Source organism: Pituophis catenifer, unplaced genomic scaffold (assembly GCF_029215685.1).
Source record: "Pituophis catenifer annectens isolate HBS135680 unplaced genomic scaffold, rPitCat1.0.hap2 SCAF_2, whole genome shotgun sequence".
In the NCBI taxonomy this organism is placed as follows: Eukaryota; Metazoa; Chordata; class Lepidosauria; order Squamata; family Colubridae; genus Pituophis; species Pituophis catenifer.
The window spans coordinates 263791180-263818238 of NW_027256882.1; the positions used below are offsets into that span (position 1 = coordinate 263791180).

The window sequence follows — 27059 nt, forward strand, 5'->3', positions numbered from 1 at the left end:
AGTATATTTTGCATTTTTATCAAGGGGTAAAGTAGTGTGAAAATATTGCTTAGTTGCAGAAATCATGATAGCACCCTGAAGTAAGCAAATGTTCCCAAGGACTTTTTTGTTGCAAGGTGCCTGGAAATGACCAGATGCCAGAGCACCTGGGAGCAAACCACAGAGGAAGCAGAATCAAAGGTAAGGGACTTGCTGCATCAGATGCTATGTGGGACACTTTGGGGAATTGCAAATGCCAGATTAGGTAAAGACTGGAATACTTTAACCCATTGGATAAATTTAGTTTTCATTGTCCATAATCTGGCAAGATTACTGAATAATCAGTGTTTATTTAAATGATTTGGCCTTGTATGTGGGTTTTTTTGTTTATATTTTCTCCTTAATGCGTTCATTGGCATTTCCTGGGATAGTCTTCATATTGCTCCATTTTTGAGGACAAACAGTACAGTTTTTTAAAAAAGCTTTAAAATTGTAAGCCGCCCAGAATTACTCTGTGGTAAGATGGGCGGCCAATAAATTAAATAATAAATAAACAAAGCTTGACTGAAACATTTTGTATTAATAACTATAGAAATTCCTGTTGTCTCTATAGTACTCACTGTATACTCCCGTGTTAGTCAACATAACTAGATTAGAATATCTGGTGTTTTCAGCAACAAAAAGAAGGAATGAATAATGTCTTTTGGCCAAGGATATGGACTTTTGTTTTTGTTTTTTTAACAAAATGGCATTTTTAGATACTCAGAATTAAACAAGCATAATAGCAATTTGGAGAGTTTTTTTGGCTGCTGCACTGTTATGAACTACAGGAATGTTTGAAAAAGAGTTAGGTACTGCAGGCAAAAGTGAAATGGTCCATTCAACCAATTTGAAGTTATTTGTTTAGATCAGCTCAATTTGGGCATTCCAAATGGGATTTCCTTCTGAGCATTCCCAGGAATATCCCTTATCTTCCCCACATCAATGTTGCTCAAACTACATTAACTCTTTCAATTTACATACAGTACATAAGATAGATTTATTGAGGAGAGGGCAGGCTTGTGTGTGATTGTTCTTGCCCACATGGAAGTCAGTCACCTGAAAACTGAATAGAGCTGCATATTTCTGGTTTCTGATGTCTTCAGGATGAATTGCTGTTTGATTAACAGAAGTACAGTGATTTAGTATAAGGATAAGATGATTTAAGGAGGAGGGATTTAGATGCATTGAACTAGATTATATTTACCACACTAGGAGAAAGAAATGTCAGAGGACACTTGATGGACCATTTCAGGGGAAAGAAGGTTGCAAGTGTCAGTTTCATCTTTTGGTCTGGGGAATCTTGGCTTCCAAATTTATATGGGCACCAAATTTATATGTCCCAAAAGTGCTTTTCCAGGAGGGAACTGGACTTTTTTTTTCTTTGAAGACGTTTCACTTTTCATCCAAGAAGCTTTTTCAGCTCTGACAGGATAGTGGGGAATGGAAGAGCTGAAGAAGCTTCTTGGATGAGAAGCGAAATGTCTTCAAAGAAAAAACAAGAAAGCCAGGTTGCCTCCTGGAAAAGCACTTTTGGGACAACCGTGACCTGGATGACTGAGAATCTCTACAGTCTTCTACCAAATTTATATGGACAAGACCATGCTCAGCTGTGACTTTGAGGGGATGAGTAGGGGACTTGGTTTGTGTTACCAGGACCTGATTGGGCAGCTAATATTGCTAAGAACGGCGCTCCTGGATTTCAGATTAATAGCAGTTTCAGTAGGAAATGGAGACGCTGTGGTTGACTTTCAAAGACATATTTGTAGCCAGGGATTCTATTGCTAATACGTTTAATTTAGCCATGCCTTTATGTTAATTTAGGATTTTGTTTAGCTATAGTTTACATATAGCTAAACTAGAGCTATATAGGGTTAGTCCATATGTTAATTTAGATTTAATTTATGATGCCTGTATATTAATTTAGGCAATGGGGACAGTCTACGGCAGTGTTGGTGAATCTTTTAGGCACCGAGTGCCGAAACGGGGGTGCGCGTGTGCAAGAAACCAAAAGAGCAGCCACCCCATGCGCATGTGTGTGCCAGGTGGCTGCTCTTCCGGTTTCCGGCATATGCGTGCGCATTGGCCATCTGGTCTTCACGCACGCATGCACACCAGGAACCAGAAGACCAGGTGGCTGGTGCGCATGCGCGTGCAGGAAACCGGAAGAGCAGCCGCATGCACACCGGGTGGCTGCTCTTCCGGTTTCCGGCGCTCTTGCATGCATGAAACCCAGCTGGCCGGTGTGCTGGAACCCGGAAGAGCAACGGGTGACTGCTTGCGTGCCCGGAGAGATGGCTCTGCATGCCACTTCCGGCACATGTGCCATAGGTTCGCCATCAGGGGTCTAAGGATCGTGTATTACGCTGATTACCTTGCTATGTGGGATAGTTTCCTGGGCTCTGGACTTGATGCCAACACTGGTTTGGGGTTCTCTTACCTGTTACTGCTGGGAAATTCCATTTTTCATATATTGAGGGTTGGATACAAGAGAGTCCAGGTTTTTATAATAATCATGAGCTTATCTCAAATACAAGTTAACCTGACATGCATATATATTTATTTGTAAATTTCTGGGAGTCTTAGATTTGTGTTGGATCAGATTTATTTTGTTGTGGTAAATGTAGAGAAAAAACAGATCTGAGTCTAAAACATGAGCTATTTCTATCAGATGAAATTTCTGATTAAGTTCTATGAATTGTCACACAAATTATCTCTTCCCCTGTTTTGCACAAGTGCATTTTTAGCAGTTACACAATTATGAGTCCTTTGAGGTTATGGCTTTATGTTATAACTACCTCCCTCCCCTAGCTTTTCAAGTGAAATGTTCTTAATTTGACTGTATTGTATGCCTCCTTTGGATAGGCATTTAACTAAATGCATTTGCATTTTAGAAAATTACAAATGAAGGCAAATTTATATTCAGGCATGGCTAATTGCTGGCATGATTAGTGCTATGTCAGAACTCACAGGGTGAATTTGGGCAGTAATTCCCTCAGTGCAACCCATGTTACTGTTTTATTATGGAAATAAAAGGTGGTAGCTGCATTTAGACAAGCCTTAGGTTTGGAAGAGGTACAGTGCAATATAATGCAAAACAAATTACAATTTCCCTACACTTCCTTGACTTGTATTTTATAACAACCTTGAACATCTAAAGAACACTTCTTACTACACCCGTTTCTGAAAAAGCGGCAAGGTAAATCCTTCTGAATCCCGCTAGTAGAAAATATTTCTCTCACTACCACATAGCAACCTGCATCATTTATAAATTTGGAGATTCATAAAATGGTCTGTTTAATTCTTCTGAAACTGACAGAATTTATGTCTCTGACTTACATAATCTAAGTGTGTAGTTCTTTTTTTTTACAATGTTCTATCAATTTTCCCTGAGGAGCCTCAGTTACACTATTTTGTGGGGCAAATTAGAAATGGGATTATTTGCATTTTTTAGAATGCAAACTGGCACAAAATGCAAGGAGACTCATGAAGGTTTCCTGTATATAAAAGGAGATTTATTTTTCCAGCCACCACAGTAGAAGAAATTGTTCAGTTTTCACTTTCTGCTGCTCTTATCTTGATAATTATCAGCTTTAAGAACAGCTGCTGTATCCATTGTTTAAAACGTGTAAGTGTGTGTGTGTGTGTGTGTGTGTGTGTATGTATGTATATATATATGCAAGTATTTAGCATCATGTACTTTCTCCTTGAGCTTGGATACTTTGTCTTATATATTTTTCTTTACTATATCTTTCTGAAGTTCATGATGATTTTTCCAAAGTTATTGGGCAAACCCACAATTTTTCAATTTTTCACTGGTGACATGGTATAAATAAATGGCTGATGCCAAAACGATCAGTTGTTAACCTAACATATTATAGATAATTTAAGCAGGAAGTAAAAGCTTATGAATCATTACAAGGTCATCAATTTGGTGTTGTATTCTTACCTCAGAATGGCATGGCATAGTGAAAGGAATAGCTCTAAAGTACAGCAAAAATGTTGTTTATATGAAAGCAAAAAATATGTTTTCAAATTTAGTTATCTTCTTCCTTTGTTGGCCTTGGCTTTGTCACTCCTTGCTGTAGTACCTTGAGACTAGTGAAGAACCTTTCAGAGCTGTCCTTTACCTCTAGAATGCTATGTTAATAACATTATTTGGTATAGTATAGCCTTTAGTGCCATTGTACATCATGTATACAACGACATGGTGCAATCCATGAAAAAAAATACAAACAACATTAATAGTATAAAGAATAATCCCTATGCAAGTAATTAGGGGGAAAAAAGAAAAAGAAAGAAAAAGAAAAACTAGTCATACATCTCCGCGTGTGCTTGGAGTGATTGTGGTTGTGTTTAAGTGTCTGACAGCCCAAGGAGAGAAACTATTTTTAAACCTATTTGTTCGGCTGGCTATGCTTCGATGTCTTCTGCCCGACGTGCAGAAGTGCGAAGAGACACTGACCAGGGTGTGAATCATCTCTGAGTCTCTTCCTTAGTCTGCTAAAGCAGCAAGACCTGGCGATGTTATCCAGTGATGTTTAAGTAACTATTTAAGTAATTATTTAAGTAACTGCTTAATTTTTCAGTTCAGCTGAAACAATTGTTATGAACATTTGATAACAACTTTGATTTGTTACATACAAATGAACCAGAATGGTAAAGTCTAGAATTGATTCTTCCTATCGCTACCTTTTTTCAGAAAAGCTTATTTGAGGTGTAAGATTTAATTCAGGATTGGTGACCGCAGGTGAAACATTATATTGCTCAATCAAAATAAAAATGCATTTATTGTCTGGGATACATATACGGGTAGCTATATGGTGCAGGACCAGGTTTTCTTTTCTTTTATTTATATATTTAATTTCTATAGCCGCTCAATTTAACCAAGGGATTCTGAGCAGGACCACTTCTCCGTAAGAACCCCTATCTGTCCTACCAGGTCAGATAGGGGTGATCATGTTCCTACTCCTTCCCTTACACAATGTCATCTTATGGGAAGTGGGCCTTTTCTATGGCAGCCCCAGCCCTGTGGAACATCCTTCCCAGGGGTGAAATGCTCCCGATTCAGACCAGATCGCCGATCTGGTAGTGATGGAGGCGGGTGGTTCGGAGAACTGGTAGCAAAAATCCCTGCCCCCCCCCATTGCCCAGCTGAGCCGCACAATCATCAGAGGCTTTTTTTTTATTTTTAAAAAGCATTTTTTCTACAACCTCTTTGGCCGAAAAAATGCTTTTAAAAGAAAAAAAAAAGCCTCTGATGATCGCGCAGCTCAGCTGGGATCATCAGAGGCTTTTAAAAGCATTTTTTCTACAACCTCTTCGACCAAAGAGGTTATAGAAAAAATGTTTTTAAAAGGAAAAAAAGCCTCTGCCAATCAGGCAAGTCAGCTGGGATCATCAGAGGCTTTAAAAGTATTTTTTTTACAACCTCTTCAGCCGAAGAGGTTGTATAAAAAATGGTTTTAAAAGTAAAAAAAAAAAGTTGGCCATGCCCACTCAGTCATATTACCCCGCCACACCAAGCCACGCCCACAGAACCGGTAGTAACAAATTTTACATTTCACCACTGATCCTTCCGCCTGAGGTTTGGCAGGTCTATGCCATCTGAGTCTTCCAAAAAGCACTTAGGATCTGACTTTTCCCCAAACATTAGAATACGATGAAGTGGAAGAGAGGATTTAACAAGGAATTGCATGTGGAAGCTTAATTTTGGTGCTAAATTTTTTAATGTATATTGTTTTAATACATATATGCATTATTTGTTTTTATTATTGATGTTTTAATTATTGATTGGGAACCACCCAGAGTTTGATATAAGATGGGTGGCTACATAAATGTTTCAAATAAATATTAAAGCTTTAACTACCCAATACAGAAATTAAATATTGCAGGGAATATTACCTCTTCCCTGTATTTCCGTTATCCATGTTTTAAGTGTATTATTTAGTTTTATTCAAATCAGAAAACAGGATATTAAAAGTTTTGATTTTAATGCAGTTTGTCAGAAAAGTTAACTAAAGTAAAATCAATAAACAAGCCATCATCACTCTCTAGAAATATTTGTCATTTGAATCCTACTGCTCTGCAGAGAAACTCAGGTGTTCCTATATGAAGATTTCTTGTTCAGGTGGATGCTGGGTTTATTCCGGCACTTTGTTCTCCTGTTTCATTTTAAGGGGCATTTTTAGTTACCTGGCAGCATGACAAACCTTTTTCCTTACTTGCTATAAATCAGCAAAAGAATCCAATTAAATGTGTACAATTTTCTTTACATTAGAAATAACTTAGGTTGGCAGTAAAGCTCAAATGCCTGAAGATTTAGGAAATTTATAAATGGGAGGAAGATGACCAAAACCAACTAAATGCTGGTATTCCAGAACTTTCAGAAATCTTTCAACTTCTCTCTTGGACAGACTCTATACTTTTTTCCACAGTATTGTGTAATATGAAGATGAGAAAAGAAGCAGGCAATAACATGCTCAAAACTATTAATATTATTTATTTTGTAAATGAGAGGCTTGCATATTGAATTTTTAAGAGTCTGATCAAATTGGCATATTAGCTAAAGTAGTTCTATATGTGAGTAGAACTTGTCTGTATGTCAGATGAATGTTTATTTTTGAAAATATCTGAACAGATTATAGATAACATCACATTTTGGTCCATAAATAGAACTTTAACTTCTATTTTTGTTTCTTTGTCTTTACAGGAATCTTTTGATCCTACTATGCAGCTGCATCTTGTGCATCGAGCACCATGCACCATCCCTCCTTACATTTCAAAAAACCAATCTACACTTGGAGATCTGTTGCTAGGCTTCCTGAAATACTACGCTACAGAATTTGAGTGAGTGATCAACTTTTCATTTTTACAAATACTCTGCTTGCTTTTTTCTGCTCTGATTGCAGTTTATATAGAGGAGTTTCAATTTCTCTCTATTTTCATTTAAGGAGCAAAGGATTCCTTTTAGGTAGCTTGTTTATAATGGTAAAAGAGAGGTTTATAGAGATAAGCTAAACGCTTGCATATACAGGTGGGCTTAAAATGTACGACATAATCTACTAGTTAGATCTGGCAATCTCTGGTTCAGATGTCTATGGAGATTCTCAGTCACCCAGGTCATGGTTGTCTGAAAGGTGTTTTTTCAAGACGCAACTGGACTTTTTTTTCTTTGAAGATTTTTCGCTTCTCAGAGCTGAAGAAGCTTCTTGGATAAGAAGCGAAATGTCTTCAAAGAAAAACAAAGTCCAGTTGCCTCTTGAAAAAAGCATCTATGGGTACAAGCCTTATTTAAAGGAGCTCTGTTGCACATCAACACCAATTCAAGCAGATGGTAGTGATGGTGACAAAATTATTTGGTAGTATTGTCATCATCATCGCTATGTTATCCTTCTTTTCTACAGCTAGAAAGATACTATATTTTCTCTTGAAAGTTTAAGATGGAATCATTAAGATCCATATCTTTCTCTCTGGCACTGTGACGCTGGAGTTTGTTTTTTCTTTTAAGGGTACCTTACTTTGTTTCAGAGCTCTGTGCTTCTCACTGCTGTTCAGCACCAAGCGCCATTTCTTAATTCATAAGGCAGTTTTCAGTGAAAGGATTCATAGGAGTCCTCTCCATCATTGACACTTAATATGTGGATTTCAGCTCCCAAGATTCCCCAGTCAGCATGGCCATCGTTAAGAATCCCTGAACATAGTTCGTACCGTGTTTTCCCGAAAATAAGACTGGGTCTTATATTAATTTTTGCTCCAAAAGATGCATTAGGGCTTATTTTCTGGTTAGGTCTTATTTTGGGGAAAATACAGTACTAAATGCATCCATCTGGCTGACAACTGGGGCTTGTTTTGGGTTTGGGGCTTATGAGTATCCTGAAAAATCATGCTAGGTCTTATTTTCTGGGTGGGTCTTATTTTCGGGGAAACAGGGTGAATGTTGAGAGCAATTAAATTAATCAGTGCTGTTTCAGAGCAAAGTTGCTGCCTGATGTTGCTATGCATTTAATTAATTGTGATCTCTTCATGGTGATTTGGCCTTTGGTTAAGTTTGCAGTATGTAAGCCTGAACTGTTTGGCAAGATTAAAAATAACATCATAGCAAAACTGGAATTAATTGTACAATGGCATCTGTAAAATACAAAGTAAAACACTGAAGCATGATGGTTTAATTTTGCTCTCGTTTTGTATTTGAATCAAGTTATATGAGCCACGTTTCTGCTGAGTTACATGTGGGTGTCTGGAACAAAAAACGTTTCTAGTTCACTGCCATTCTTTTTATTGCCTGTAAATAAATTCTGGAGAATAGTGTGGGAAGTGACCAGTGTTTTTGAGGCTAGCTGTAAATTTATAAACTTCTTGAAATTTGTAACATTCCTCTGTGCTTTGCATAAGTGATAGGAAAATTATGAGTTGTGTCCCCTAGAAGGATTTTGATCGAATTTGAAGGAAACAGATATGTTGAAGTATAGACAGGAAACACAGTCTTTGCAGTGCTCCAGTTTCTGGAGAAGTCAGGAGGGCAGAGCATGTGCTGCATGAGGCTAACAGAAAGTGCCCAGACCCAGGCAGGGCATTCTTCAGAGCTGGGATGAGTTACAGTAGCTGCTGGTAAAATTAGCAGACATGCTTGGCCACTTCAAGCCTGACAGCTGGCCAGCCTACAGCCCAGACAGGACAATTACTGATGCTACATCTGTATAGGAGAAAATACTCTCTACCTTGTATACAAAGAGATACCCCAACCCTTCTCTGTGTTAGTGGGATAGCAAAGTTTTTATGCTTTTAAAACTTGATCCAGAAATTGCTGGACCAAGGCTAAGAAAACAAGTGACTGGCAACAACCTCAGACACATGGATTAAAATCTGGAATTTCCAGGAAAAAACCTAACTCGGAAAAACTAGAACACATGCTTTTGAAGGAATTAGGGAAGCATTTGTATTAGATATTGGTGTTTCATTTCTGTCTGCAAGTACACCAGTAGTATGTATTGCAATATATCATACATATCTTGGGTTGTGTTTGAGGAAATAGGTACCTTTTGTGATTTTAAAACAGTAACCTGAAATTTCACTCTGTTCTTTTTCAAGTTAGTTTTTTATTTGTAATACATCAGCTTGTGCTCTGCTTGGAGCATTGTACCTTTTATGAAATTGGGCTACCTCCCAAGGAAGGCCAAAACACTTTTTACACTCAATTCTATATGAACAGGAAGAGGCACTATTGGAGTTTTTTCTTTTTTCTTTTTTCATTTTCAAAGTCTGGAGTCGATGTCTGGTGGGGTACTTATTGGAAGATACATGATGGCAGCAGGATCTGCCATGTTGCACTATTCCAAAACAGCGGATAGACTCCCATGTGAAGATTCAGAGGGTTTCTAAGACCTCTGGGCATCTACCTTTGCGGTTTAAGTTTTTATTTTTAAAACAAAAGTATTGTCTTGTGCCTTGTACACACAGGTATAGGCATATTTTCTTTTCTGTTTTCTAAACATTTCTAAACTTGTTTAACGAAGATAATAGAGGCTTGTTGTTTTTATTTTTAGCTTCTGGGCTTAGATTAGAATGGGAGGGGATGCTTTAGAGATCTGCTAGCATCTTTCTGGGAAGAAATGTATGTTACTGGGAAGAAATGTTTACCTGCCTACCATTATAAAACTTCTTGAGGGACAACTTATCACATTCCGAAATTGTTGTGCAGCCAGGGCATCCAGTCCAGCCACCTCAGTATGACCCACTGACTGCTTCAGTTAAAGAAAATAGGATGCTTAATTGATTATATAGAGGCCTTTGATTCAATCATAAGGTGAGGACTGCACTTAGAAAAAAGGGAATCCCAGAATATCTTATTCTCCTCCTGAGGAATTCAGGACTAAGGGCCAGTTCTCCCCTCCCCTAGTCCAATGGAATTTTAATTCAGCAGCCTTATATATGATTTACTTCCTCTTCCTGGACCCAACAATCATATTTCTATTTCTAAGGGACACAGATAGGAACTTGTGTTAAAGTCCAACTTTGGTAGGATGGTAGTCCACTCTAATATTTAAAAATCATTTCCCAATGGCTTTTACATGACAACTTACATATCACATTTGATTCAAACACTTTAGACAACTATTTTCCCTTTCTGTTTGCTAGTTGGAACAATCAGATGATTTCAGTTCGTGAAGGCAAAGCTATTCCAAGACCGGATGGTATTGAATGGAGAAACAAATTCATTTGCATAGAAGGTAAATCCTACATCCTTGTCATAGTTTATGTTTTCTAAAACTATAAATTCTCTGCTGGTATAAAGTCATTTTTTAGTTTTTTATTTAATTTTTTTTGTAATTATAATATTTAGTTTTGCTTCCGGGTGAGCCTAGCTCACTCTGAGACTCATGGGCATTACATCAAGGGTGAGACAAGATTTTGCACCTTTTTTTCTTTTTGGTGCCTTGATTGTAGGCAACTGCATGGACTAGTCCTTAAAGTTTTCTTGGCATGGTCTTATTTCAGAAGTGGTTTGCCATTGCCTCCTTCCTAGGGCTAAGAGAGAGTGACTGGTCCCAGCTGGTTTATGCTTAAGGCAGGATTAGAACTCACGGCCCCTCCAAATTCCTAGCCTGATGCCTTAACCTCTATATCAAGTGGCTCCTTTGTACCTTTGTTGTACTTTAATTTGCTTGATTTAAACTGCCCAAAATGGAAAAATTGGGAATGTTTGTAGAGAGGTGTTAAGAGTAATATATAGGTCCTAGACTGCCATTATATGGACATGGTATGAGGAATTTCATGCTTATATATTCTTTCCCTGTGTGTGATTAGGAATTTAGTATTTAGTATTTTAGTATTTTGATTTGTGGAAACCACTGTTTATCATTTTATTAAACAGGCTAATTATATTCCTCTCTGTTAGTTTGTTTTAAATAATAATAATGCGTTTATCCAAAATAAAAACAGCCCTCCACTGAAGAAAGTTAGAAGCAATATATAACACATGCCAAATTTTGATGTGGGAAGAGAACATTCTGGAAAACTCTGGATTGCCCCCCTTTCCTCCAGACAATATTGAATCATCTTACAATTCCAGGGGTGGTTTCAGGAACTTAATCTTCCAAGCCAAAAGCATGTTCAGAACACCCCAAATTATTCCAATTTCAGAGGTTTTACTTCTTGAAATCACCAAGACATTCCCAGAAAGCACAGAATGGGACGAGGTTCAGCATTGTCCCAAGGGATGTTGAATTGATCATGGCACTGCTGGTTATAAATAATTTCTGAAGAACTTTCAGGAAAGTCATGTTTTCACCTATTTATAGAAGGTCTTATGGGTGGGAGCTATATATTCCTATCAAGTTGTACAGCACGCTTTAAATGTGGTTTCATTTTTGCTCTGCTTTCAACTGTTGAAGTGGAGAATTTTTTGCTAGAAATGACTTTTTAATAATAAACTAGCAAAAAAACATTCTAAATGTATATTAATTAAAATTCTGTCTTTAGGGATAGATGTAATCAAGGGATATGTAATCAGTTAATAAAATGCACTGAAAAAGATTATTTTGACCTTTCCTTGCAAAATAAAATATATTAAATTTAAAAACAGCATTGTGAAAATAGTTTCAAATAATGTCAATTATTCCAACAGGATTTTCCATAGGTGTATAGTTATAGAACTGCTTCTTTATACATTTACATATATAGATAGATAAATTGATATGTAAATATAAATAAAATAATATATAATTCAATTTTTCCAGAACCTTTTGATAGAACAAATACTGCTAGAGCAGTACATGAAAAACAGAAGTTTGACGTTATCATAGATGAATTTCAAAAGGTAAAAGTACATACAATCTAATAAAAGGTTTTATTTAAGTTATTTATGTGTTAACAATTGTTCCAAGAAAAAAATTGTCTGTAATAGGCACAATGTATATATCTATTTTCTTCATTTTTTAAGACTTTGCTTTTCTGAAATGCAACTTGCATTTCCCAATTACTCCAATATACCTGACAAATGCCTTTCAGTGTTGAAGTTTTCTTTCAATATGGTAGTTTTATAACAAACAGTTATCTTCAGAGGTCAAAAAAAATTATGCCAATCAATTCAAAAGCAGCCCAAAATTCTCTGGATTGTGGCGTCATTATTTTAGTTGTAAGCCTGTCTCAGTAAATTCCTCTGTAATATACTTTGTTTTTCCTTGGATTGACTCTTAAGAATTGGTTAAGTGGTTAAGCAGTTACTTTGGCATCTTGTTCGGCTATAGATTGATTTTTATTTATAAAGCGAAGAAATGTGTGAAGGGCTGACAATGAAGAATTCATTCTGTCAATAATCAGTCAGTCAGTCAGTCAAGATCTTGCCTTTTGTTCATATTCCTCTTTTCCCCTAATGGGCTGAGTAAAAAATGACTGACCCAAGTCACCCAAGACATCTTATAGTTGGACTTGAAGCGGAGTCTTTCTGTTCCCAGGATTAGGGTTAGGCAATAAGTGGTATCACCCCTTAAAACCTGAATTTCTAAGTTGAAGTAATTTTTTCTGTGCAATTCTGAATCCATAGAACTGAAAAGTTATTTGTTTTTGAATTACATTACAGTTACAATTTAATTACAAAACTACATTTTGTATCTCTTTTGATTGACTATAATCCATTTTGGGAAGATAATTGTAGGGCAGAGCAGAAAGCTCTAATATATTTTTAAAATTCCCTTTCCCGCCTTTTAAAAGTAGTCTAATACATCATGAAATTTTGCTTCTCAGAAACTATGACTTTTTATTAAAGGAAACATTTAATGCATTTTTATATGTCTTTATTATTATTCTGAGTACTAATATTCTTTTGATGTTGTACTATGATTTTAAAAGTATGGCTATACTGTACTAACATAATTGTATGATCTGTTCTATCCCGTAGTCATGGCAAAGACTGAGAGACAGGAAGGATTTGAACTGTATACTACCTGTAAGAGGAATTATACAAAAAAGATGATTGGTCTCACTAACTGGACTTTTCTGAAATACAGCATATAAATACATGAAATGCCCGGGATGTGATTTTTCTCCCTTCCCTGCTGCACTTTTTTTAAGAAGATATTTTTCTTTCAGGTTTTTGGTAGGAAAATTTTTTGTAAGAATTCAAAGAAGATTGCAACCTTTATGACATTAAATCAATTTGAACACTGGCTTCTGGAATTATTAAATCAGTGACCAATAAAGAAACTACTGCTGTAATACGAATTTTGCAAAATCTGTTGCAGTTTGATTTCATGTTACTATGTATTGTAGTAGTTTATCCATCCACACTAAATACTGAAACAGAAAGATGAATGTATGACAGCCAGCAGTGATAATAAAAAATATAATGGTGTACTTTTCCATAAGAGTAAGAAGTACAAGCCAGTAGGCTCTGCTTTACAACTGCTAATTATAATATGCACTTTAGCTCATTCCCATTTTAATACCATAGTAATAACACCAGCTTTTAAGCAATATTAACAACTTGGTCCTGATTATTCTTATCGTTCCAGGCTGATTCTCACTGAAATCATGACTTGTATCTGGCCTATGCTAATTGCATACAAGAATCTATTTTATTAGATGCTGCTCTATACAAGAACAAAAATCTTCACAAAGCAAAGTAAATATTGAGAAAATATATTTTTTTATTTTGATTTGATTTGATATTTCCCAAATATGCAGAATTTTATCACAGGAAACATTCAGTAACAGGAGGCCCTAGCTGTTGTCTGAATTAGTAGATCCCAAATATGCAATTACTGTCGTTTTGAAGAATGTCTATCTATGGAACCTTAGTTGAAATTTTATAACTAGGAGTTTAGTAATATTTAGGCTGTAGTGTCAGATTACTATATTCTAGTGGTCGTGTACAGTAGTGCCTTCCTGAGGGAGTAAAAAGAAAAAAAGGCCTAGGTACTGCAGATCTGAAATTTTTGTCCTTTTTCTTTTTACAAAAGGAAGTAGCAGGAGTTTGTTGCTCTTTTCAGACCAGAGGTAGCTTTAAACTATTATGAAGCAGATGGAAAGCAAGCACAATCAAGAGTGATGGTCCCCTTAATTGCACTTCTAATATAATATGAAAAAATGAAAACCTGCAAAGGTTGTACTGCTGCCTGTACATCTATATAAAATCCTCGCATCACAATAAATGTAAGAAGTGTCCTCTGCATTTCTCATATGCTTTGCTCCAAGATGTGGATCTGCTCTCAGTGAGGCTCTCAACATTTTCTTTCTGTATCAATAATGTACTGATGATTGCTAATCGTTAACTGCTACAATAAAGTTTTTTTAAAATATTTTGTTTCTATGTAAATATTAGAACAGCTATATAACTTGGGATTTAAAACAAATCTTAAATTTTAACTTTTTTTTTCTAAAAAAGTTTGGGACTTCTTTTAGATCTGCTGTAGCACAATTTGTGCCTCTTATATTTATTGCAGACCAAGTAATATGTTAAGGAATAATTACTTTTCATTGGTGTCAACCTTGCTTTTTTTTTTTTTGAAGTTTAAACATTTTATTGTGTTAAGTGGAATAAAGTTTCTCTGTTGAAAATAAAGCAGTTTTGTTATATGGACTTGTTTTCTTTCAGTCAGCAGTTTAATTTCTTTTTCCCCTTCTTTTCCTAGCTTAAGCTATTAAACCAATCATGTTTAGCCTTGCACAATTTTGTCATTTATGACCTTATTCTATTAAAACATTGCACATTAGATTTGTGCAATCCTTGGAGTTTAGTGTGCACAAACATACTACCTCTATGGAACTCTTAAAGCAGCTGTGACTTTTTCCCAGGTTTGGGTGATGGTTTTAAGGAGTTGCAGAAAGACGTTAAATTTACATCCTTCTGCATCCAAAGGGCTGCACAGTGCAACATCTTGGCAGTGAAGTTCCACTTTGTATTGTGAATGCAGGAAAAACAACCTGCAGCTTTAGCTAATTTCACAAACCCTTAGAGCAATTCCACTACTTTGGGCAAATCGTTTTAGAGCTCTGCCAAGAGTGATTTTCCTGGTAGCCTACTGGTTGGAAGAAAGGTAAAAAATAACTGTTACCACAAAAAGCTATGTTTCTCTCCCTCCCTATTATGATCCCACTTTTGAATTTGGCTCTCTATTTCCTGCCTCATCATAGGTTCTGGATTCATTAGTCACACAGGTGTACTAGCTTTTCTCTGAGGGCATCTAGCTGCTTGAAAGTAAATTTATTTATTTATTTATTATTTAAATTTGTATACCGCCCTTCTCCCGAAGGACTCAGGGCGGTGAACAGCCAAAATTAAAATACATACAAAATTTAAAATTTAAAATAATTTAAAAGCAGAATTAAATCAAATTGGCTTCCCAAAATTTAAAACCCATTACCCTTAAAATAACCCATTAAAATTTTAAGCCAGCCCAGCTTGCTGAAATAGGAAGGTCTTCAAAGCTCGATGGAAGGTCCGGAGGTCCGGGATTAGTCGTATTCCTGGGGGTAGCTCGTTCCAGAGGGCGGGTGCCTCCCCAGAGAAGGCTCTTCCCCTGGGGGTCATCAGTCGACATTGCTTGACCGACAGCACCCTAAGGAAGCCCTCTCTGTGGGACCCAGTTGGCCGGTGGGAGGTTATCGGTGGCAGAAGGTGGTCTCGTAAATAACTGGGCCCTAAGCCATGGAGGGAATAAAAGGGAATTGTGTGTGAAAGAGGCAGGCGGAGGCAGTACTATTGCCAAATGGTCCAGGCAAATTGCATGGCTGATGTTTGCATATCCAACTAACATTTCAATTTAGGTCAATTTCGATCTCAATATTCATTTTCAGGTTTCTAGATTAGCAATCACCAATAAGACAAAATGCACAGAAACAGACTTCCCTAATAGTCCAGTACATCTGGGGATATTTATATTGGGGGGTCGGGGGGGGGGAGACCTGCCAGAGTGTTCTCTTGTAAGAGTTAACATTTTCTGCAAGTAAGGAACTTTTTATTTTCAAAGTTATGGCTTTACAGACCAGTAAGAAAGGTTGCTGAATATATACGACATTGTGCTACCTATTCAGTCACAGTTTTACAGGAAAAATCATTCCCAAGATTAAGGAGCAAAGTACCTATCAATGTAGTCATAGGCTTGAACTTGGCCGAGAAACAGAACTTTTTCTAGTTAATGGCTTGGAAAGACAATTTGAATTACAATATACAGTTTATTTTAGAGGATATATGCAAAGGGAAGGATTGATTGTGTATTTAAGTTGATCACATGACCTGGGCTCCAGCAACCTACTTCAAAACCAAAGAGCCCCAAAAACATTCTTAAAAACAAGTAGTTCTTTGGACTACTGACTTTAGGGAAACAGTTGCAACCTAAGTGTCCACCCTGAGCGGTAATCTGTTTTGGAACAGACTATTTACACCAATATGTCATTTGATACACTACTCGGTATCATTTGTGAAAAAAAGAAAAAATATACAGGGTTTCTATCAAATGAGTAGTCTATCAAATGACATATTCACCAACCCCCACACCATCTGGACAAATGATTAAAACATAAATATAATGAATCCAGTTATTTCTCCATTTTAGTAATTCCTCCCCCTTCTGTCACATAAAATATGTTCTATTGGTAGCTTTTTTGAAGGACTCAAGAAACTCCACAAGGTTGTGGCGACTTTGGATTTTTGTGTCCCACTCTTTCTTTGTATAAGGTCATGCTCATTCCTGGTGGAAAGTTGGAAATTGTTGCCCTTTCATGTGTTGTGTTCAATTCCTCAAGGAAGCGGTAAATTCAGACGGTAAGAAATATGATGGCCCTTAATGTTGTTTAACCTGATTGGTTACCTGATTAACAAAGCTGGACTTGGAAGAGCAGTCTTTGTTGCAGTTCAATATTCACTTTACTGTTCCATTTCTGCATCTTTTCGTTTTCCAGAAAGAATGAGAGATGGGAACTTAGAGTGCATTCAGCAGTAGCTTTAGTTATCAAAATGATGGGGTGTTTTAGCTGAGTATAAGCTAGAAGGAACAACTAACTTGAAACTCTCAGATTCCATATTGATTCAAGTTCCAAGAACCAGAGAGAAATCTAGGAAGAAAGAACAAATAATTTTCAGTTGAGTACCCAAATGTACCTGCCCTGAGTAAAAAATACCATTACTCTCCTAATTGAAGAGGGTAATCAATAACAAGACTGTTTCCTCAAGAATTCAGAACCTCACCATCATTAACAACAGCTTCAGTTGGCTCTTGCATATTGCTTAGCTACAAACAAATAGGACATGGGAAAATCTGAAAAAGAGCAAGCAAGCACATATGAAGATCTTTTGAGATCAGCTGAACCAGTTGTCCCTTGATTTTGACGTATATGAGAAATTCTGTTTGTTACTAAAGGCTAATGATGGCCTGTGACTAAACCAGGATCAAGGTCAGTGACTTCCAGAGCTGCCTTCAGTTTAGACTGTTTTGACCCTCGAAACAAGGTGGTGTTAGGACCCAGCATTCAGTCCAAGGTGGCAGTAGCAGTTTGTTTCAACTTTCTGTTCTATTTAAAGACTTCTCCTGAGTCAGGAGAGCCACTAAGCTGTGGTGGGTGACAGTTTGCTTCTGGCAACTCTGGAGAATATCGAGTAGAAGGGAGAAAACCTAGCAGAGGAACTACCTGGGGAGAAATGGAGGCGGACTGCATCTCAGAATGTGATGAATCACTTGATATTTCTGTGGAAGATGAAGAGGAGGAAGAGGATGGGTCACAGAGTGAAGAATTTAACAACAGGTATTGTTCTTCAAAGAAAATAAAAACCATCAGTGCCAGATTGAGAAGTTTTGGGAAACTGGACAAGGAGCAAGAGCTTTATGCAAATACAGTGAGCCTTAGTAGAAATGAAGTGTGAAGAATGAGAGAGATTTTCATGGTAAATGTAAATGTAGCCGGTTGTGTTTGTCTGCACCAAAGGCATTTTTCTATTTAAAGATCTGACGTTTAGCCCCTTAGATTTGGCATCTCCTCCTCCTCCTCTTCAGCTAGCTGGGCTGTCAATGCATCTCAATCACATTTACTATGAGATATACATGTGTACAGGAGAAAAATGTAAAAGTGTAAAATGACAGAGAGTAAAAGAAAGACTTGAATTTGTTCAGTGAAAATTATGAGGTTCTGAGTGATGAAAAATAGGAAGGAAGTTTGAAGTCAAAGGATCAGTAACTTTTAGGGAATTCCATTTCCATTTGTGTTTGGAGTCTGTAACCAATTACTTTCCAGCAAGTTGTGCATGGCTTGCTTAATCTGGTAGTATCTGAGCACTAACGCAGTTTTATGGTGGAGTTTGAAACATACAACAATTTCAACATTTAAAGAAAGATAATGTTTAGAAAAGAACATTGAATAAATGGGCTTGAACCGTAGATCCAGATTCTAACCAATATCTAAAAGAGAGGTGGGCACCATGTTGATATGCATGTTCTGTATTTATACACTCTGTAAAACACATAATATGAAAAATAGCATGGCCAAAATTGTGATGGGGGTGGGATGGGTAAAAGGGAATTATAGAGTTGTAAGACTTTGAAAGTCATATGTTCAAAGTCCTGCTCAAATTGGGAATTACAAAGGAATATACAATTATAGTCTTCCTGGCAAATGGCCAACCTCAGTTTAAATTTTTCTATTGTGACTGTTCCTTCTCTGCCGATTACCATCAGGTAAACGAAATTAGCTGCTGTTGGATCGGATGATGGAAGAGACGGACACAGCTCTTTCAGTAACAACAGCTCTTTATTAGCAGACCGGTACAACCCAACAACCTGCTTGTCTGGCAGTGTCCCCTTTTATAGAAGACTGTCAGACGGCTTAACCAATGAGCTTTAAGTATTTTCCCGCCATTTTGGAGGACCTGGGTGAAGCCTATAGCTCACTCCTTATTTGGTACATAACAGCTGCTCTCTACAAGAATTCTTTATTATTCCTATTTTATTAAAACACTTCATTCAGGCATAGGTTGCCAAACATACCCACAAATCTTTTTTGAATTCTTTTAGACTATGAATAACCTGGGGCATTTATCTCAAATATGTGCAGGAACCAGAAAGAAAACAGGTGACCCAGCTTCCTAGGACATTTCCTAAGCTCTGAGGCTAACCTTGTGAAACTAGTGTCAAATTTGCATCAGTCTCAAGAGAGTGCTTGAAGATGGTTTACTATATACAGAGAGAAAAAAGAGTATTGAAAACTAATCTGGAGTAGTATACAGATCTTGTAGAACTTTCAAAACTTTGAAAGATTATATTTACCAAATAAAAAGATATTTCTGGCAGCTTTATAGCTTTAATCTCAAGGTATGATAAATGTCCTAAGTAATCTGAAATATTATTTTTCCTGTGCGCTGCTCCCACTATCCATGCATGGGTTAATCCTCCAGTGCTTGGCAAACAACTGAGTGAAAACAAAAGGCTTTTGTTCCCCTTTCCGGCTCCCTAGCCACGCCTCTGGTCCCATGATCCCCCAGTCTTCACTCAGTTGCTGGCAAACACTGTAGTGATTTTGGGAGCTCCACAGTTTTGAAGGTATTGTACATCTGTGGGGACTTTCTCCCTTTTCTCTTTTTCTCTTTTCTTAAAGTTTATCAGGCTTTCCCTTTCCTTAGAACGTCTAGACTTTTTAGTTAATTTTGATTAGTTATTTTTTTCCGCGGCTCCTTTACCATTTGCATTGCCTGCAACGTTACCAGAGGAAGGGGGGGGAGCGGGCTCAGCCACCCACGCTGATCGCTCCAGAGGGGAGGATTTTCAAACGGCTGCCCTCTCCTCGCCGTTACTGCTGCCGCCAGGAGCAGGCTCTTCCAGCTGACCTGCAGGCTTGCCTTTCGGAGCGCCCCCACCCCTCATCAAAGGCGCGCCGCTTTCCTGCCGAAACCAAGCGGTTTGCGCGCTCATCAGCTGGGAGTCGGGTCGGGAGGCTCTGGCCACGTGGCGCCGACCCGGAAGGCTCATTCCTGAGCCGCGCCTCATCGGAGCGTCCTACGAGGGCGCAAAGAGGAGAGAGAGAGCCGAAAGCCTCAGCAGCCTCCCCCTGCACTACAGAATCCCCATTGCAGGGGAAAAGCGCGGCGTTTGGACGGACCCTCGGGCCGCCATTGTGAGTCCGCTGCCGGAGCCTGGCACAGTGGATCAGCGCACCACGTGCCAGCGCCATTTTGGCGGACCTTCGGGCCGCTATATTTGGCAAAGGATTTAAGCCTGTGTCTCCCCCCCACCAGCAGGGAGCCGGCTATAGACCCCCCCTCCACCTCCCCCCCACCTCTGGAAGGGCAATCAACGGGGGAGAGGTAAGAGCAGCCCAAGTGCATTTGGAAGGATTACCGCTCGACCTGATCGGTACAGAGCAAGGGGCCTGCCTGAACAGCTCACAGCCTACAGCTATGTCTCGCTCCCCCCGGTCTTCAGATATGGAGCTGGAGCTAACCCCCCCTCGCAAAAGCTCAAAAGGGGGGAAAAAGAAATCCAAAAAGAGGCACGAGAGCTCAACCAGCAGGGCTGCATCAGAAGGCTGCCTACCCATCCGGGATAGGGACGCCTTAAGGAGGCACAATGCGCTGGAGCGGCAGTGGGAGAGGGCCCACAAGGCGGCTGCCGGAACCTCTCCCAGAGAGCCTGGGTCCTTGGAACCAGCGCAGGTCACCCCAAGGGAGGCAGAGCTGGGATGTACATCTCTGGCCGACATTGCAATAACCCCAAGAACCCCAGATGCGCCCAGGCTGGACCGCCTTACCCCCCATCTCGAGATAGGTCCAGGGGCTGCTCCAGAGCCTTCAATGACTCCCTCACCAGCACAGCCCGTGCGCGCTAGGGATGCAAGTTCTACGCCCCCAGGGGTAGACCTCCAAACCCAGAGGGGGCCAGGGTTGGCAGCTCCAATGGACTTCCAGGCTATGTTTTCGGCTGCCCTCTCGTCCTTCTTCACTGCAACCTTACAGGCATCCCAGGCACCCGTGCAACCCGCACAGGTCCAGGCACGCCAACATCATCCACAACCCAGCCTCGGAGTACCAGGCCACCCTCCCCCAGAACGAGGGCAAGATTCTTCGTCTGAAGATTCAGACCAAGCAGAGGAGGGACCGGAGGAGATGGAGCTGTCAGAAGACGAAGGCCTGGCACCGGACACCCCCGCATTCACAGGCCTCTTTCGCCCGGCCCTATTCAAGTCCCTGCTCCACAAGGCGCGGCTCACAACCAACCTTGGAATACCAGGGGACGTCGCAACCGCCACCCCCGCAGCCCCCGGGTCCTCATGATGCGCTCTTCAAATCGGCAAAGCCGCAAAAGGACTATATTCCTTGCCCTCAGCTGTTTACGGATGTGATCCAGAACCCTTGGGCACAACCGGCCTCCCTGGCAACTCCCAGCAGCCTGGATAAGAAACTCTACTGCTCAGCCCCAGAGCTGGAGGACCTCCTGGCACTCCCCTCAGTAGACCAGCCGGTGGCAGCGTTATCTTCCAGCTCCCTGGTCTCTACCGACCCGCTAGACACTCTCAAAGCTGAGGAGAAAAGGATGGAGGGGGCCTTCCGCAAGGCGCACCAGGCCACAGGCTGGGCAATCAGATCTGCGACAGCTTCGTCCTTCTTCAATAGAGCCTCGCTCATTTGGCTGCACCACCTGCAGGACAGACTCCCGGCTGAGGACACTAGACTGCACCAAGATCTAAATAAGATAATAGCTGCCACCGAATACACTGCCGACAGCTCCCTGAACTCAGCCAAGTTCGCCTCAAGGGCGCTGGCCTCAACTCTTACTGCTAGGAGGCTATTCTGGCTTCGACCATGGAAAGCCGACTTCAAAGCCAAGTGGAAGTTGGCGACTGCCCCATATAAAGCACCAGAGCTGTTTGGTGCCTCGCTGGAACCCCTACTGATCGAGGGGAAGGACAAGAGGAAGATCCTCCCCTCAACTTACCGGCGCCAGGAACGCAGGTACACGCCTTACCCGCTCCAACAGCCCTTTCGTGCGGGCGCCGGACCCAGGGGGTCCTCCTTGCACCGCTCCCATTACCAGGGAGGAGACAGATTCCACGACAGACAACAGTTCCGAGACCGAGGACGACACCAGCAGCCTAAACGCAACTTCCGTGGAGCTGGTCCTAAACCCGCCAGAAGGGGGAAATGACTCCAGGCCCATGGGGCCCATAGGGGGAAGGCTCATCCTCTTCCATCAACAATGGGCCAGATCGACTTCGGACTCCTGGGTAAGGCGTACGACCTCTTCAGGTCTATCCATCGAATTCTCCGGCCAGCCACCCCACCGGTTTGTCCGTTGTCCAACCCCTCGATCCTCGGAACTTCAGGACCTAATGTCGCAGGAGATTGCCCACCTTCTGGAGGTCGAGGCCATAGAGCCTGTCCCGCACAGCCAGCGGGGCTCAGGATTCTACTCGACCCTCTTCTTGGTCCCCAAGAACTCTGGGGGCTGGAGGGGCATACTGAATCTAAAGCGCCTGAACCTTTCGGTACAATACCGCAGGTTCAAGATGCACTCCCTCAAGTCCATCTTAGCGGGAGTGAGACAGGGCGACCTCCTTCAATCAGTCGATCTCCGGGAGGCCTATCTGCACGTGCCAATTCACCCACATCACCGTCAGTACCTGAGGTTCGAATACGCGGGCCAACACTACCAATATTGTGCGATGCCATTCGGACTCTCGTCGGCCCCCCGCACCTTTACCAAGCTGGTAGCGGTGGTGGCGGCCAAGCTCCGAGCCGTCCCGATCCGGGTGCTCTGTTACCTAGACGACATTCTGGTCCTGTCGTCCACACCCAACCAGGCTCACAGAGACATGAAGATGGTGATCAAGGTCTTCCAGGATCACGGCTTCACCATAAACTTCGCAAAGAGTCACCTGCTGCCCACCACCAGGCTACTCCACCTGGGGGCACTGATAGATTCGGCCAGCGGCCAGGTATTCTTATCCCCGGACAGAGTCCAAAGCATACGGACCTTAACTCTGCAGACCCTGACGAGGAGGAGAGTTGCCCTGATCCACCTCTCAACCCTCCTCGGGAAGATGGTATCCTGCTTCGGCATCGTACCGTGGGCACGCAGACATTCGAGGCCCCTGCAGTGGTTCCTCCTTCCCTTCCAGCGAACGGGAAGGGCCAACTCCAAGAAGGAAGTGCGCCTCACCCTTCAGGTTCGCAGGTCCCTCAGGTGGTGGGCATCACCGTCGCTCCTCAAGGGGTCCAGCTTTCTAGAACCAGACCGTCTGATACTCACCACCGACGCCAGCCTTCGGGGGTGGGGAGCCCATCTCCACAACCTAGTCACACAAGGACAGTGGTCGCAACAAGAACAGCAATGCAGCATCAACCTCCTAGAGCTTCGGGCGATCAAGCTGGCACTGCGCAATTTCCAGCTGACGGTGCAGGGGCAGCACATCCTAATCCTGACCGACAACATCTCGGCCAAGGTGCACGTCAACAGGGAGGGGGGCACAAGGTCCCGTACCCTGATGAAGGAGGCCGCGGAGCTGTTCAGCTGGGCAGAGAGACACCTGCTCTCGATCAGAGCAGACCACATTTCTGGGGCAACCAATGTGAGGGCGGACTGGCTCAGCCGCGAAACAATAGACCAAGCGGAATGGCAGCTCCACCCTCAGCTGTTCCAAGAACTCACTTCACGCTTCGGAAACCCGGTCATAGATCTCTTCGCAACCCCGGCCAACGCTCAGCTCCCCCGCTTCGTATCGCGCTACCCGACACCACAAGCGGAGGACCACGATGCGCTGCGTTGCAGGTGGCCCGAGGGTCTCCTGTACGCATTCCCACCAGTCCCGCTGCTCCCGCGCCTCATTCGGAAGCTACTGGCAGAAAAAGCCGACCTACTCCTGGTAGCCCCGAACTGGCCCCGGAGACCATGGTTCGCCGACCTAGTAGCACTCTCCGTAGAACAGCCATGGGTGATCCCACCGCAGCAGCTCGTTCTGTGCCAAGGAGCAGTCACGCATCCAGAGCCCCAGTGGCTGCAATTAGCCGTCTGGCATTTGAACGGGTCATCCTGAAGAAGGACAACCTACCAGACGAGGTTGTTGCCACTATCCAGGCGGCCAGACGTCCGGCTACGACCCGAATCTACGAGTCATCATGGCAGGCGTTCTGTCGCTGGAGCGCCCACCAGCATACCGACCCCACGTCAGCCACTATTCGGGACATCCTGCGGTTCCTACAAGCTGGCCTAGACAAGGGCCTGGCCCCCGCAACCTTAAGGAGACAGACAGCGGCGCTGTCAATGGTCATCGCATGCTCTCCGTACCAATCCCTTGCGCACCACCCGCGCATCAAGGGGTTTCTGCATGGGGCCACCAACCTGCGACCCCCCACAGTTCACCGTTACCCCTCATGGGATTTACCTCTTGTGTTGCGGGCACTGACCGGGCCCCCATTCGAGCCCCTAAACTCGACCTCCCTTAAGTACCTATCGTTTAAGGTGACCTTCCTGCTGGCAATCACCTCAGCGAGGAGGGTCTCAGAGCTAGCGGCTCTGTCAATACGCAAAGATTTGTGTATATTCCACGACTCCACGGTGACCCTACGCCTGGATCCTGCCTTTATCCCGAAGGTCAACTCGTGGTTCCACCGAGCCCAGGAGCTCATCCTGCCGGACTTCTGCCCCTCACCTTGTGACCCCAGAGAGGAGAGGTGGCACACCCTAGACGTACGACGCGCCATCCGCACTTACATCCAACGGACCGCTCCTTTCCGCCGTTCGGAGGGACTCCTGGTCTCCTTCAACCCAAAGTCCATGGGTCAGAAAATATCAACAGCCACAGTCAGCAGATGGATCAAGGCCTGCATCGCCCTGGCATATGACCTGAACTCCAAACCGAACCCCGGCAAGATCCTTCCGCACTCGACTCGCAGCGCGGCTACCACGGCGGCCTGGGCCACCCAAGCCTCGGTTGTGGACATCTGCAGAGCTGCGACGTGGTCATCTCTCACACCGTTCATCCGCCACTACAAGATCGATGCGTACAACTCGGCTGAGGCTTCCTTTGGCCGCAGAGTTCTGCAAAAAGTACTGACGGAGGAGGACTCTGGAGGCAGTCAGCCCCCCACCCAGGGAGTCTAAGCTTGGGTATATCCCATGCATGGATAGTGGGAGCAGCGCACAGGAAAATGGACGTTGTCTTACCTGAACGTCCCTTTTCTGGGCGCTGCGTACACTATCCATATCCCGCCCGTTAGGGCTGCCTGCCACTGTTTATGGCCGAAACTAGTTTATTTTCCTTACGTTAATTTGAGTTAATAAAGTTGAGTTTTATAAGTTACTCATAGTGTGGATTCTTGTCTGCTGCGCCTTCGTTCAGACTGGGGGATCATGGGACCAGAGGCGTGGCTAGGGAACCGGAAAGGGGAACAAAAGCCTTTTGTTTTCACTCAGTTGTTTGCCAAGCACTGGAGGATTAACCCATGCATGGATAGTGTACGCAGCGCCCAGAAAAGGGACGTTCAGGTAAGACAACGTCCATTCTATCCATGGGATTTAGTTGGAAGAAACAGTTGTATCTGTAAAGGTAGCTTAAATATAGTTAGATGAACAATTGTCTGTTCTCCTGGTTTGAGAATGAATGGCTTCAAGTAAGATTAGACAATGAATAATTGTATTTAATGATTTTATTAATTTTATGAGAAATGCTGAAATTAAAACAACTCCTTTTAAAAAAATAATTATCAAATGTGTAGCATCTTGAATAAGTGAAAGAAAACTACAGATTTTTTTGCTGAGCATGTGAACAATGTAAGAGAAATGTAGGCTCTCAATTATCATGGCTTAGCATATTATTCCTATAGAAATAATTTATTTTAACAATAAAATTCTCTGCATTCTATTAAAGAAATAAATCCCAGTGAGTTCAATGACATTTATTTTCAGGCATGAATACATAGATTGAAATCCTAAGTGCACCACCTTTTATCTAGCTATTCAGAATGTTAGCAGTTCACTACAATTTCTATCTGTCTAGACATTATAATAGAGTAAAATGGGGGCTAATAATATTCCCTAATAATAACTGTTGTGGCCAAATAACAAGTGATAAATATGAGTAAATATGGTTTGGAGTGGCTGGAATTAGGGAGAATGAGGGAGCCGGGGGCAGGGAATGGAGTCCCCTCTGCTGAGTGTGCAAGCAGAAGCAGATGGGGGCTCAGATGGGAACCCCAGTTCGGTATGAGTGGGATGCCTTGCTTGCCGGGGAGGTGGGGGCCGCTGAGGTGGGGAAGGGGATCTCTAGGGGATCGAGAGCCGGAATATCACGGTTATGACTGGGAGAGGTAGATATGGCGGGAGCCAAGGGATAGGCCACTCTCGGGGAACCTCAAAGTAATTACTTGTTCTGGCCCCTTTGGTTCTGGTTCCCCGGGCTCACCTTGTATACCTGGTGACTTGGGATGTCAGGACCCTGGTCTCAGGCTGCTACTGTTTAATGCCAGGTCTGTTGTTAACAAGGCTCCCCTCGTTCGGGACTTAATCCTGGAGGAGGGGGCTGACCTGGCATGTATAACTGAGACCTGGCTGGGCCAGGAGGGGGGAGTTCCCCTCTCTGAGATGTGCCCAGATGGGTTTCAGATACTGCATCAGTCGCGACTCCAGGGAAGGGGTGGAGGAGTGGCAGCTATTGTCCGGAAGAGCGTTTGTCCTTGCAGGATCCCTGCTCCGGAGATTGTTGGGTGTGAGTCTCTCCTGTTGAGGCTGGACTCAAGGGTTCAGTTGGGCTTGCTGTTGATGTACCTTCCTCCCAGCTGCATGACAACAGCCCTGCCTGTGCTGCTAGAGGCAATAGCCGGGTTGGCGGTGGAGTTCCCCAGGCTTATGGTACGGGGGGACTTCAATCTACCATCACTTGGCGATTCCTCAGATGGGGCTCAGGAGTTCATGGCTTCCATGACAACCATGGACCTGACCCAAGTAGTTCAGGGTCCGACCCATGAGGGGGAACACACGCTCGACCTGGTATTTCTCTTGGAGCAGTGGAGATATGATCTGGAATTAAGGGGTATAGAGGTCTTTCCCTTGTCATGGTCAGATCAT

The 27059-nt window shown here is 42.2% G+C and overlaps 2 protein-coding genes across 5 annotated transcripts in view; both read left to right on the forward strand.

Annotated features, from left to right (window-relative positions):
- TENT2 (terminal nucleotidyltransferase 2) overlaps positions 1-14315 on the forward strand; it is a 39144-nt gene extending 24829 nt beyond the window's left edge. For both annotated transcript variants that reach the window (XM_070938833.1, XM_070938834.1), the window contains 5 exons: positions 100-180; positions 6731-6867; positions 10156-10247; positions 11757-11836; positions 12917-14315. In XM_070938833.1, the coding sequence (XP_070794934.1) occupies positions 100-180; positions 6731-6867; positions 10156-10247; positions 11757-11836; positions 12917-12991 (465 nt within the window). In that variant the 3' untranslated portion in view covers positions 12992-14315. The remainder of the gene's footprint in view (positions 1-99; positions 181-6730; positions 6868-10155; positions 10248-11756; positions 11837-12916) is intronic.
- Positions 14316-17589: 3274 nt separating this feature from the next.
- Positions 17590-27059, forward strand: part of CMYA5 (cardiomyopathy associated 5) — a 73054-nt gene continuing 63584 nt past the window's right edge. For all 3 annotated transcript variants that reach the window (XM_070938835.1, XM_070938837.1, XM_070938836.1), the window contains exon 1: positions 17590-17757. In XM_070938835.1, coding sequence (XP_070794936.1) covers positions 17654-17757 — 104 coding nt within the window. In that variant the 5' untranslated portion in view covers positions 17590-17653. The remainder of the gene's footprint in view (positions 17758-27059) is intronic.